Consider the following 14,795-nt stretch of genomic DNA (forward strand, 5'->3'; position numbering starts at 1 on the left):
TTATATACAGATTTGAACAATTAGTGATTCACTGAAATATATTTATTAATTGTGGTTCTTACAAAAAATATATCTTATAAAATATAAAAGCTAAAATGTCTCCTAAAGCTCTGCCCCTTTAATTAGTGAATACTAAATAATTTAACTTTAGCCTACTACTACAACCATATTATTTACCAGCTGAGATAGGCTCCAGCGCCCCCCGTGACCCCAAAGGGAATAAGCGGTAGAAAATGGATGGATGGATGGATGAAGTGAAACAGAGGCAGAGGTGTCCTGCCACAGTCAGTCAACCTCCTCCTCCTCCTCCTGCTGAACAGGTCGCACCTGTGGTCCGGACTGTAGGCCTACCTCCTCTCCAAGTCCAGCCCTTTTCGGCCGTTGAAAATATTTTTCTATACTCATCTGTGTGAAGGAGTGAACATCCAACATTAGAATTTATTACTAACGAGCAGAAGCGCTCTATGTACAGTGCCGTCTAACCAGCAGCTCAACACATGCAGGGTTCAACGTTAATGTTTTTTTCTACTTGCCCGACTTCTCAAATCTACTTGCCCCAATATTTTTACTTGTCCTGCCTAGGTTTTTTTCTGGCTGTGTCGTGCTCATGGCTTATATCTTACTAGAATCCTTCCCGTTGACTATTTACAACACTACACAATATTTATTATTATTATTATTATCTATAATTACATTTAAATGGCATTGCATACATGTAAAATTAAATGCTATTTCACATTATTTGACCAGTAGCAGTTACACCCATCTGAACAGGTCATCCACCTGTTTAAAGCCCAATCACAGTTGAAATCTTGAAATGAAGGGCCTTTAATAAAACATTAACCTGGACAACATTTTAACAGCTGGTTGGCTCAGATTTTATTCTTTTCATTGCATTCACATGCTGCAGTGGACAGTGGACAATTTAGCTTCAGTCCATGTGTGTTTATTGACAACAGGGTTATAACCTGGACACGTTAGCTCGTCGGTATGAAAACAGGTGACCGAGTCAAACAGCGGCGGTGTTAATGAAGCAGCGTCAGGCGAAACCGTCAGTGAAACGCTCGGTGAAATCGCGGATTAACATTAAATATATGACGAGCCGCGAGCGATGCAGCTATAACCTATCTACCTATAACACCTGTAAAAATGAAGCAATGCTACCACGCTAGCAAGCGTTAGCTTGCTAGCGTGGTAGCATTGCAGGTGCTACCACAGTACAGGTGGTGTACTGTCACCACCTGTCACATCATAGCATAGTATTCACATAGCATGCTATGCTATGCTATTCACATAGCATAGCCACCAAGTTAGCAGCTTGGTGGCTATGAGCCACCAAGCTGCTAACTATCGCCAAAAGGCACCATTTAAGTTTTTTTCCCCATGGCATCCTGGATCAAGGCTTTCAGCAGCTTTTGGACGTTTGAGGTAGAAACGTAGGAAGCGCCATCATTATGAAAAGTAGTCGGCGAGTATTTTGGTCCCGTCCGTCCGTCCCTCTTCTTCTTCTTCTGGCCCACCAGGTGAATTAAGTGCTATTGGCGGAGTTACAATGCATACCGCCACCTACTGCACCGGAGGTGTAACTACAAGCAACATTCACAGACAGTCCCATTGCTTTTATGAGCGGTCGAGCGAGTCAAAAGCCGAAAAATCCATTTGTGGCGGACATAATTCTTTCGTGGCGGGCCGCCACAAATAAATGAATGTGTGGGAAACACTGACATAGCTGACGGGGGAGAAGATGAGGTACGTAAATAAGACCGCCTACAAAACGGCACATCCTGAAGAGACAGTCAGAAAGCGGCTTGAAGATGGTCTGTAAAACTTAATCTATGCAAAATTTTTACCAAAAAAACAAACATTATATCTTGCCTACTTACGGCTTCTATTAAGTACACCCAGTACGTTTTTTTTTTAGAGCAGTGCATTGTGAGCACAGAATGTGAACAAATGTAGTAATTCCTGGTACGTGATATGATGAAGGGGAAGGATTAAATAAGCTTGGATTCTTCCTACTCCCTGTAGGACATGTTGAACTGTGAATTGTAAATAATTTGGATTTTGATGTAATTTTTTCAGCATGTTCAAATTCAACTACTACTACTATGTCCCTAACACGTGCACACGCATTAGCTTTGTGTGTTAGAGGGCAACTGCACTCTTTTATTGTTTCCATCGTTCACAGTCATTATGAAAGACAAGAACACACGTCTTTTTTTCAATTAGTATTTTAAATATGATAAAAATGCTTGGAAGACACGGCTAATGGGAATCACCGTTGTAGCCTTCATAGCCCTCTAAAACCACTTCAAAACCCTCCATCAATGTTTTATATACACCCTGCAAGTCTGTTTAAAATGTAGTATCTCATAACAATATGTAATATGTTCAGTATTTACTGTATTTAATTTCGATCATTTTAATCAATGGCTTCTTCCGTGCATTGATTTCTGTTTTCATAGCAGCGCACGTCCGACTCCTGGCAACAAATTTGCGTTCCTACACCCTTGTGTGTGTTCTAATCATGGCAGACTTGTTAACAAACAACGAAGACGACTATTTTTGCACTAATGAGGATTCACAACCTTATATTTTTCAAGCTGAATGAACAGAGAATGAACTGCTTCTTCTAGAAGCGAGCACGAAGTAGAGGGTGAAACATTTGAGCAGACGGAAGCCGATAGAGTAAAGTTGGCGTGACACGAAGCTGCAAATGTGGAATTTGGATACAAGCTATTTCGACATAAATGGCGTGCTTACCCCAAATAAACCCACTCCCCGGCCAGCTGGACCAAACAGACAACCTGAGTCACACTTTATATTGATATGATAAACACAGCACGTCATGTGTGTATCATGGATCGCCTAAGCTGTCTGGCTAGCTGTGTATAACAAAACATGAAATATGGGCTAATACTTTACAGATAATGTAAAGATAATGTTCAGGGTTTTCAGTTAGTACAGATTGGTGTCCTATCGCAGTGTTGTGCATTACAAACTCAAACGCATTTCGTACTGACGTAGAAGCTAGCTTATCTGTAGTTAGCTTTTATGGCTAATACCGAAGCACGCCGATGTGTTACTACGCCAGAAAAAGAGTTCCTCAGTGTTCGCTCTTACAATAACATTGTTACTACAGCTTGGCTTTTATGCAGGTTACGGAACGTCAATGAAGTATTGGTGGTGGTTTTTGAATGCTTTTTTAAAATGATTTAGAGGTAGAATTGATTGCTCCCATTAGCTGCATTGCGAGCTACCTAGAATGAGCCAATGTTTATGTTTGACTGCAAAAAAAACAAAAACATTTTGTCTTCTTGTCTCTCACTATGATTGTGAACGATAGGCAAAATTCCCAAAAAAGTGCAGTTCCCCTTCAATAGCTAATGATAGCGATTTGGAGAGCTAACGTTTAGTTATTCCATCCATCCATTCATCCATTTTCTACCGCTTGTTTATCTCGGGATCACAGGGAGCTGAGCCTATCCCAGCTGCATTCGGGCGGAAGGCAGAGTACACCCTGAACAAGTCGCCACCTCTTCGTAGGCCCAACACAGTGAACCTTCCATCCATTTTCACTTCAGCCAATTGGTTCAAGAATTTCTCAAAGATTCATGCATGCCAAAGTACAAGGAACCACCTGCTGGCCAAATGTATAGTTACAAACAGCTGTATCTTGACTATGAACCATTGATTCTCAAACTGTGCTATGTGTACCACTAGGGGTACGTGGGCTCCATCTAGTGGTATGCCAAAAAATCACTTAATTAAATATTCAAACATAGTGTTATCGTTCAAACTGTGTGTAATGTTACATCAACCAAAATATTAAATAAACTTGTTAAATAAAACAACTGCCTTGTTTTAAATGAATACTTAGGCCTACTCTGCTACTGTATTTAAATGTTGGTCATTATGGTGGTACTTGGAGAGCCAAGTGTTTCCTGAGATGGTACTTGATGAAAAATGTTTGAAAACCACTGGACTTAGCTATAGGTAAAAAAAAAAAAAGGTTCACATTTTATGGATAGCAGTGAATATATTGAATAAATAAGTCAAGCTACTTTAGCTCTTGTTTATTCGTTTTCTATTGCTGATTGCTGTTGTTGATGATCATTTTCCAATAGCAGGTAATCCCTTAAATGATGCTCTCTGCCCTCTGCGGTGTTCTGGCATTCAACAGAAAACATCATAGGGGAGAAGTTCTAGTAGTGATGATCTGTGCGCGGTGCATTACTGCATCAGCGTGTGTATGTTGCATCTCTTGGTGTCTCTGCAGGTTTAATAGACGATTTGCATATTGATCCAAGTGCAGCAGCTTCCAAGGCTCTGATGGAATGAATCTAATTAAAGCAATTTAGCTGACACTTCGGTCTATTGAATTGCCTCAATGATTCTCTGAAGCATGCAGAGAATAAACACCTGGCATAGATAATTGACTCATATGCAGAACAGTTAAAATCATACACTTAATGGATTTTAATGTGTTTATTGTTTTACCGGACACTTGTTTATGAAGTAGGCAATGAAGTTCAATTAAACTTGCATCGTATTTATTAGCATTTACAATTACAAATAGACAATAAATTAAAAGCAAAGACTTTCCTTGGCATAACTGTTGTGTAAATACTGTACAGTATATGATCACTTCCATTTCTTAATCCATCTATTCCAGGGGTGTCAAACTCATTTTAGATCGGGGCCCGCATGGAGAAAAATCTACTCCCAAGTGGGCCGGACTGGTAAAATCACGGCACGATAACTTAAAAGTAAAGACAACTTCAGATTGTTTTCTTTGTTTAGAAATACAACAAGCACATTCTGAAAATGTACAAATTAGAATGTTGTTGTTGTTGTTTTTTTACACTTACATGTTGCGGTTAAGAGTATTCTATCTTTATTTGTGGTTATTTATACTTTCTGAATAAATGATGTGATAATGTTCATCACATTGTTGTTAATTATCAATCTGTCAAGATAAAAAAAATAATATGAAAATCCAATTACAGGATGTTATTATTGTAGTTTACTCATTTTCCTCGACTGGTGCACTAACATCATGTGGTTTACTTTTTTTTTTTTTTTACATATGTAGCATCATCTACAAAGATACAAAGAATTGCTATTGCGACATCTAGTGGACACATTTAGAACAGCAGTTTCTTTCATTCAAAAATTTCGGCTCATTTTTATACTTAGCAAACTCATCACGCGGGCCGGATAAAACCTGTTTGCGGGCTTGATTCCGCCCGCGGGCCGTACGTTTGACACCCCTGATCTATTCCAACAGTGATGCCTCACAGAGACACTCCCGGTCTGCACGTAGCCTATAGTGAACTACATTTGATACCTAAAAGTTGATAATGATAACAATTCCTTTATTGCGCATCCACCCTGCACTCACTCTTTAATTTACACTTCTAAGTTCTACAAAAAAATTACATGATTAAACACACGTCATTAAAAAATAAAACAATATCACAAAAGAAAAATCAGCTCTCATTTTTAATTGTGATAATTATTGGGGTACACATTAATGAGTTGACATGATTTGCAGCATGAATGTGACGACTCTACTCTGCGTCCACTAAATCCCTCTCAGGTGCAAACCTTTTCCCCGGGTGTTGTCTCTTCTCCTCGGCGTGCTTCACTCGGATCTTGTCTAAAAAATCGAGCAGCAGATTCGTCTTGGCGCATCTGTTGAGGTCCAAAACGTCTTCACACGGACTGACGGCGGACAAATCTGGATCCGAATGATCCCAAAAGCGTTTCCCGGGGTGCTGGCGCTTGTCCACCTCGGGGAGGTCCTCCTCCTCCTCCTCCTCCTCCTCCTCCTCTTCCTCCTCTTCCTGCCGCTTACCAGGGTGCTGCCGCCGGCTGCGCACCACCAAGTAGCGCTTGCCCGGGTGCTGTCGTTTGGAAAGTCCACCCACGACCATGACGGGGTGGTCAGAAAGGTGTCCCGTAGTGGAGCGCCTTCCTGGGTGTTGCCTTTTTTGCAGCTCCATGAGCGAGTGCGTGACTTCCTCGCGTTTGCCCGGGTGTTGTCTCTTGTCAACACCCAACCAGTACTCTTCATTCCCGTCGTCTTCCTTCTCCAAATCCTCGCCGTACCTTTTGCCTGGATGTTGCCGCTTTGTCACCCACTCTGGCTGAGAAATAAGTCCCGCTGCAGGAGGAAAAATAACATGCATTAGTCTCAAAAGTCAGAATGGCCGTGCGTAAATACGCATCAATGTGCGCAATCGATCATTTATCTTTATTGTAAGTTTTTTACGTTTAGATAACGTTTTAAAATACCACACAATGACACGATAGCAGATCCGTGAAATAATATGTATTTTGTGAAACTATTTGCGGAGGGATATTTGAAAGGGACATAAGACAATCTGAATTAAGCAGCACCATTTGCAGCACTTTTCCCAAGATGCTTTAAAAAAAACTGTACCTCAAATACTACATTGAAAAACATGCATTGTACATTTAGAGATAATTGCATTACTTCACAGTTACAGTATTTCAAAGTGAAATAACATTTAATTACTGTGAAATATGAGGGTATTGTCAATTGCTGTAATGTTACAGTTCTCTTTGTTTACAGTATTTCAACGTGAAATAGCATTTCATTACTGTGAAATAATTACATTTGCTGTAATGTTACAGTTCTTTTTGTGTACAGTATTTCACTGTGAAATCCTGGTAATTTTCTTACAGTGCACAGTCAATATAGAGTCACTGTAAAAAATACTATTCATATTCCCGGATTATGATTTGCTCACCACTTCTGTGGTCTTCTCCTTGCATCTTTCTCAGTATGGAGCGCAGTAGGAGGCTCTCTGCACTATGGTGAAGCAAATCGTCCATAGTCCTCTGGTCGGGCTCCTCCTCAGCAGAGATGCTCTGTCCTCTGCAGACGGTCATGAAGTTGCAGACCAAGACAGAAGCCAGCAGGATGAAAAGAAATGTCGACTTCATTGCGTGACACATGGTAGCCTGTGGAAGACGTCGATATCTGAGGCAAGTCTTAATAAGCTTAATGTTCTACTTCTAAAAAGAATGGGGAAAAAATATAAAATGCCAAGAAAGCCAAGCTCACCTCTTCAGTTCCCAGATGCTTCTATTTCAGTGGACGGATGCTGAGTGGACAATAATGTTTTAAGCTGCCAGCCCCTACCGTTGGTGTTTACTGACCCGCAAAGCCAACTTTGTGCACACAACATTGCATCTTGTCTTTTTATACTGGCCCCTCTCTGTCGTCATTGCTCACGTTGGAGTCCTCTTTTAGGATCCCTCGTCCTGATTGATGTCATTGAATGGCGTTCATCCTATGTGGGCGCTGAGGAATGAGTCATTTCATGAACCGACACTCATTCAACAAGTTTTTTTGTGTAACATTTTGACAGTTTTTCTGCATGTTGCACATTAATTGATGGGCACCTCTTGAAATAGTGTAAAAATGCTTCATTATACAGTTATCAGTATTTATTTTCCACAAATGGTTGTAAAAATCCCAGTGAAACGTTTTAAGAGAGAGAAATATCATTTGTACACCCAGCAATGTTACAATATATGGACTTATTGTCACAATATTATCAGTTTAAATAGTCCTTCAGTTTCTCTTTTTTGATAACCGCACAAGCAAAATCATTTCATTCTGGACATCTCATAAGAGGCATCCCTCTCCATAGTGATTACTTTCACACTGTTCCTTTATACTGACTACACCTGTCTGTTTCTGTACAGAATGAAGAGGGCCCCACGGTGCACACTTGAACACAAATTGAGACAGGACAGAGTGTTCTATTTCCCAGCTTGGCACAGGTCAGAGGTGAGGTTGTATACAGTCAGCATCACATTTACTTGAGTGATCCCGTGAGAGGTGATTCTATTACTACTATAATGGTGGTGCATAATGGTATATGCAAATGAACCATGCAAGCTCCTTTCTTGTGTATTTTGATGACATTAACTATTCAATCGTTGGGTTATTGCAGAACGTTTCACTCACCGATCTAGAGTAAAAAAGTCAGAAAATAACCTATGTAAATAAAGGATGTGGAAATACCACCAGTGAAGTATTGCATAACATCTGGCGTGAACTGACTGTCTAATATTGTAATGACACGCTTTCAATGTGCTGCCACGGCCAATACTTCAAGATGTTTTGGACTCTAATTGAGTCGAACATGGAAGCGATTTATCATTGAGTTTTATTCAAAAGGCTCAAATACTGTGGCATGAGATACATTTTTGGGGTGGGAGGATGAGCAATATGTTTCTGATGTAATAATATGTAAATATTGAGAAATTAAACCATAGGCACTTTAATATGTAATATTTGCATAAATATTTGCAGCAATGTGTGGAGTTTGCATGTTCTCCCCGTGACTGCGTGGGTTCCATCCGGGTACTCCGGCTTCCTCCCACCTCCAAAGACATGCACCTGGGGATAGGTTGATTGGCAACACTAAATTGGCCCTAGTGTGTGAATGTGAGTGTGAATGTTGTCTGTCTATCTGTGTTGGCCCTGCGATGAGATGGCGACTTGTCCAGGGTGTACCCCGCCTTCCGCCCGAATGCAGCTGAGATAGGCTCCAGCACCCCCGCGACCCCGAACGGGACAAGCGGTAGAAAATGGATGGAGGAATGGATGGATGAATTTGCAACAATATTATTTAACTTAACATTGTAAGAGGAATTATAACGAGCATACACTATTCAGACTGAAAACATTTTACAAAAGAACAACAATACATAGAATACAGATGTGAAACATGTTGTTTCATTATCTCTATTTTAAATATTATATTATATAAAACGATATCTGATGAAGACGGATAGGTACCGAATTTTGTTACTTTTATAGATATCAACTGATTCACATGAAATCAAACAATACCATATTTCGATACTTTTGCTGCATGTGATGTCCCTTCCGGTTGCAGGCACGGCACTCTCTGTAAAATTAGGTAATGCAATGTAATACTAGTGGCCTTGTCAACAAAGCAAGCATGCCTGAAAGAAAGTGCTAAAACGTAAAGATCCACTTTTCTAAAATGCGCTGCCTTGGTGCTAATTTAGATCGTGCCATATACATGCTCCTGATTAGCATTAGTGATTTTTTTCGTAATTTGGTAATGACAACTACAACTAAGATAACATTGCAATCAAACAGTTGGTGTGTAACAAGTACAATACTTACAGTATAAACACTTTGTAGGGCACAACACAAGATAGACTGGCACATTTAACTTTATGGATTAGTCTACTTTTTGACTACGGCAACACACTTAGGACAAACTGAAATGAATGCATACTTGCAAATGAGACTCAGAAGTGTAAGAAAAAAATAAATAACAACTGGACAGTACAGCATCCTAATAATCTCAGGGTTAAAGGACAAAAATAGATTTTATTAATCAAAAAATTAACACTAATTACCACCTGAACTTAAAAAAAGGTACAGAAAATTGGTACAGTTGAGTACCAGTATCTAAAACTGATATCCCGGTATTTTTAGGCCGAATGGCGATATACAATATATATCGGTATTTTATACAAAATGTGCAAAGTGTTTACTTTAAACTCAACACCACATTACTGTTACTACTAGTGTTCTGAAAATTACTTTCAAAAAGTAATAATTATAGTTACTCGTTACTTAACCAAAAAAGTAATTCAATTACTAATGGAATTGCTCTTTAATAAATTTAATTCATTACTAGCAATAAGTAAATTATGCATTACTTAAAAAAAACTCCAAATATACAGTATATCAAAAATACACTTCCTCACTGGGTCTTTTTTTTATATAATACACACTTTACATGCACATGCATTAGTAGCTGTTAACACTGTGGCTTCCGGTCCATCACTCAAATACGTCCGTGTGCAACATAAACACAAATAACAATTCCAATTGTTACAAAATGCACACCCACATAACATGCTTAGTGATTGTATACATTTTTTATGATATATTTAATATGATATATTATTTAAAAGGTATGCGCTCTGCACAATTTTTTACAATAATGTAAATAATTCAATGTATACACCCTGATGATTATCTTGTGTGATGACTGTATTATGATGATAGTATATATGATAGTATATATCTGTATCATGAATCAATTTAAGTGGACCCCGACTTAAACAAGTTGAAAAACTTATTCGGGTGTTACCATTTAGTGGTCAATTGTACGGAATATGTACTTCACTGTGCAACCTACTAATAAAAGTCTCAAAGTCTCAAACATGCATGCCATACATAAATATTATTTCCAGCTGAGTGTAATTGTAATGAATAGAAACAGCGATGGATCTGTGTGCTCATTTCATCATTTCATAGGCCAATTCTATGTGTAGAATAGACCTATGTCCACTTTGTGAGTAACTTGTTGACTTGTTTAAGACTTAAAAAAAAACGGTGTTGATAAGACTTCCCTGCTCTGAGATGTTACAGTACATCATGTTGGACGTGTTCAACCTCTTGTGGTAATATAAATGCTAATTAAAATGCATTTTTTCACATCTTTATTTCCACAATTTACAAATAGTACCGATAAATACTGATATTGATAACGGTATCGTATCGATAAAATCTTAACAATTTACATCCCTAACGAGGACTATATGTGTTTTTTATGTCAAATCGTAAAAATGTAGCTTCTCAGTATTTGGCTTATAGGCTTTACACAATGACTTTATAACAAAACAATTGTTACCCTTAAAAATATGAAGGGAAAGGTACAGTTAAATTGTTAGCTGGCTTACTAGTTGATACACTGTTGCTAGACTTGATGCTATCAAAAAAACTGCTTCTCATGCTTCTAACTCATTTTACGTTAAGATGCATTGAAGGAGCTGTTTGGAACTTGCTCACTGTTACATTTTTAAAAGTAAAAACTATAACAAGAACACCACAGGCTAGTTTATGTTACCATTAGTGGTTTAACAAAACATTTTTGTTTTAAAACTGTCTATATTTTTCACAATTACTAAATTTATGTAGTAAAAAAATTTCCTGACCTGGAAAAAATTATTGGTGTTTACGGCTTTAACTCACCCTGTCCTGTCAACATGTACGTGCATGGACCGCACAAACATTTTGCGGTCTTGTTGTTATGATAGAATATACATTCAATGACAGCTAACAATAAGTATCCAAATCGCTATCATTAGCTAACAACACGTAAGTTATGTATTTATAAACTTGTCTTTTAAAACTTCAAATTTAGTTCTGCCTTCTTGCCTTTTTTAATGACGTTTCCCATTAGACTAATATTGTGACTGTATAATCCCTAGGTATGGAAACATGTTGGATAGAAAGGTTTTTGTGTAGAATAGGCTTATGTCCACTTTGTGAGTAAATTACCAAAGTCGATGTGGTCACAGACAGAAAACTGTACTCTATTTCTGTCAGAATGATAGGTAAAGAAGTTCAGCAAAAAGAGATGCGTTAAATGTTCAATTCTAGCATCTTAAAGTTGCTACACAAGGTGATTTAGTAGAAGTCTCCAACGTTGTAAGCAGAGTCTATAAGAAGCACACAAACAGGGAGCAAGTAGACAGACAAGACAACAAAGTGACACAGATGTCTTCCATAGTGACACTGGCCTGGCAGAATCACTGAAGTAGGGAATGAATGGCAGCTTACACAATGTACTGCTACACATGGCTTGTCTTTGTCCAGAGCCAGAGGGCACAAAGTTGATGTCTCAAAGAAGTTTGAAGGGATAAACCTGCGCTGGTTTACAATCACAATCAATGCATATTCACTCAAGATGCATATGCTTCTTTTTGTGCTAATTATACTTTATCAGGGAGCTTTGCTAGCATTGTTCAGTGTTATACAATAGATGACTCATTTTACCTTTTGCTTGCGTCAACGGTCTTCTAGGTGCAAACAATCAGTTCCTCCAGGAATTTCCTATGTTGGGATCAGGCCAATTCACGCAAATTCAATTAACACCTGCAAATTATGCACAGCCTCGCAGTGTTGTCCAATGCCCGCAACTTTACCGCACACTTTGGCCAACTAGTGTCATTTTCACTAATGGAATTGGTTTCTCAGTGGCGCTCAAACGCACATGTGTACTGTCTAACACACACTTACGGAAAAAAATTGTAAATCAAATTTTTCGTGAAAAAATCAGGGATTTTATTTTTAGGCCATATCGCTCAGGCCTAGTGAAATGCTAGAAAAGATTGTTCAAGTAAATTTAGTCAGAGAACAATGGTAGGTATGGCAAAACATTAACCTACTTATTACTAACCATCTGGAATTAATTTATGCTGTAATTAAGTTGAAGTGGTGTGTGAATGTTTTTTTTGGGGGGGGCCTCAATTATTAAGTTAAAGGGGAACTGCACTTTTTTAGGAATTTTGCCTAACGTTCACAATCATTAGGAAAGACGGGTGGAATTTTTTTGTATGCATTTTAACTTGTAAACAAAAGTTCGCAAACAGCGGCGCCAATGGGAGCTCCTGTATTTCGCCCCAAAAATCCAGTAAATAACAGATCAAAACCCGCCAACAATACTCCATTTACATTTCGCGATTTGAATATTAACCAATTTTGACATGATCGACTGGCGGGGTGTTTCCTCGCTTCCTTGCTCTCTGTAAGTTTATTGTAGATCATAAATTATGCATCTCACCTGGACAAAAGAAGTCTAAAGATGTATTCCGACAAGTTGGTACAATTTGACAGTCATTTAGGACCCGGGGATGGTGAGAATAACACCAAGAGACGCTTGGTCGCCCCACCCACCCCTACCCCCGTTGCGAGGATTATGAGACATTTTTATATTGGAATATATGAACATCCTAGCAGTCAGCATCCTAATGACAGCAGACCTTGTACAGTAAGTGATGTTTTATTATGTTTGTTGGCTCTCATAAAGTCTGCAATGAGTAATAATCAGTGATGAAGAAAAAAAAAAAGCAAACGTGTTTTTGGAATGAATGCGCTGCGTATGCTTAAAATGATAAAAATATGTACATATTAAATATAATTTTAAATGCGCCCGTTACATATACCGTATTTCTTTGAATTGCCGCCGGGTATATAGTATGCGCATGCCTCGATTTACCGCCGGGTCAAACTCGTTTCGCAAAATAATTAGCGCATGCCTAGAATTACCGCCGGTAATTATTTCAAACGACTGTGCTGTAGTTTTGGACGTACATGTCGGACAAGGTGACTGAGAAATGGACGACGCTGAAGATGAAGAGGTCTTAACAACTGATGGATCTCCACAGGATGTATTACAAGTACCGTAGTAGATGTCCATCAAGGTGCAGTGGGGGAAGCATCTGTCAGTAATGCCGACAGGAACATTTTCAGTTTGTTCAAGTTCAAATTATATTTTCTCTCTGGCCTCACGGATGTTGTTTACATTGATTGATAATGTTTGTTGTTACAATCGTAGTTAAGAATTAAAGTAGCATGTTTTATTTTCAATTTGTTTTTCATGCGTTTTTACATACAGAAAAATGCGTGCGTAATTGTTGAATGACCCATTGTAAAAATAAAGAGTGTCACGTTATAATTGCCTTTTCAGACCCAAACAAAAAGAACTCCCGGGATGATTCATTGTGCTTTAAATTTTATTGCGGCATTAAGCGATGTATCCTTACATCACACTCAAATTTATAAGCACATGCCTAAATTTACCGCATGTCTTTAGTAAGCGCCGTAATGAGAAGAGGTTTTAAAATAATTACCGCATACCTAAATTTACCGCATGCCTTTGGTAAGCGCCGGAGTGAGAAGAGGTTTTAAATTAATTACCGCCCGGGCACTAATAGAGGTGTCTGGATGTTTTTTTAAGGGCTTTATAGGCGGAATAGAGCAACCCCCACAGCAAGCGGACATTTGATCACATTTATTTAATCTTTAGAATGCAAAAAAATAAAAAATAAAACCATCCATTGTTGTCTTTCATAATGACCGTGAATGATAGGGGAAATTCCCAAAAACGTGCAGTTCCCCTTTGAGCTCAACACGTTGTAAATTGAATGATCCAGACACGTTTGTTACTGGATACTTTCTAATATGCTTCTGCCTTGAATAATTTGTATCTGTAAGTGATATTCAACTACAGTATAATAATTATTTGATACATGTTTGTATTAACAAAGGTGGTGTTTTTAGACTGCAATATTGTTCAATTAGGGCACTTATGACATGTCCAGCTAGTGTGCGATTGTGTGCTTAACTGTCGTGTAGACGCTCGCTCCTAATAGCCTTTAGCCTACCATGTTTACCTTTTGTAAATGACTTCAACAAAATACAAGAAACGAACAAATTTAAGTTTTTATTGGAGGGCATTTAGGTTTTTAACTAGTTGTCCAGCTTTTTACAAGTAAACGTGCTGCAGGACTGCTTGTGTCAAAGAGCCTAAATCGGATATTTTAGATGCAAGCCAATATCATCCAATACTTTTTTTTCTCGTTGATATTGAATCGGCACACTCCTAATGCACATTGTATATAATCTATAATTAATATATTAATGAACACTTTTTTTTATATTCAGTAGATTAATGTTAGGGCAGCAGCAAAACACATTTGGAAAGAAAACTGTAGCCCACTGTTCATATTGCACACAGAAGTAACAAAACCTAATTCCTTAAGAAAAATGTAGTTGAATTTTCAGCGCATTTACCTTTACTCTTTGTTTGAAGTCACAGGTCATTGTACATTTGTTTTTTGTTAAACACAGTTTTTTTTTTTACTTCATTTCTCTCCTTCTCATTACTCAAAATTGGTTGCAGTCAGTCGTTCCA

The 14,795-nt window shown here is 38.3% G+C and overlaps 2 protein-coding genes across 3 annotated transcripts in view; one reads left to right on the plus strand and one right to left on the minus strand.

Annotated features, from left to right (window-relative positions):
- Window positions 1–4,551: 4,551 nt before the first annotated feature.
- Window positions 4,552–7,226, minus strand: trh (thyrotropin-releasing hormone). 2 transcript variants are annotated; one of them, XM_061982119.1, is made up of 3 exons: window positions 7,097–7,226; window positions 6,780–6,993; window positions 4,552–6,169 (listed from the first exon to the last, which is right to left on the minus strand). In XM_061982119.1, the coding sequence occupies exons 2-3, from the start codon at window positions 6,985–6,987 to the stop codon at window positions 5,574–5,576; spliced, it is 804 nt and encodes a 267-aa protein (XP_061838103.1). In that variant the 5' UTR covers window positions 6,988–6,993; window positions 7,097–7,226; the 3' UTR covers window positions 4,552–5,573. The 2 variants fall into 2 exon arrangements, with proteins under 2 accessions (XP_061838103.1, XP_061838108.1); XM_061982124.1 differs by having other exon boundaries at window positions 6,780–6,907; window positions 7,097–7,182.
- Window positions 6,869–14,795, plus strand: part of tmcc1a (transmembrane and coiled-coil domain family 1a) — a 152,938-nt gene continuing 145,011 nt past the window's right edge. Inside the window, exons 1-2 of the mRNA XM_072913509.1 lie at window positions 6,869–7,017; window positions 7,744–7,828. The gene's annotated coding sequence lies outside the window, so the exon portion shown is untranslated. The remainder of the gene's footprint in view (window positions 7,018–7,743; window positions 7,829–14,795) is intronic.

Source organism: Nerophis lumbriciformis, linkage group LG01 (genome assembly GCF_033978685.3).
Source record: "Nerophis lumbriciformis linkage group LG01, RoL_Nlum_v2.1, whole genome shotgun sequence".
NCBI classification, from domain to species: domain Eukaryota; kingdom Metazoa; phylum Chordata; class Actinopteri; order Syngnathiformes; family Syngnathidae; genus Nerophis; species Nerophis lumbriciformis.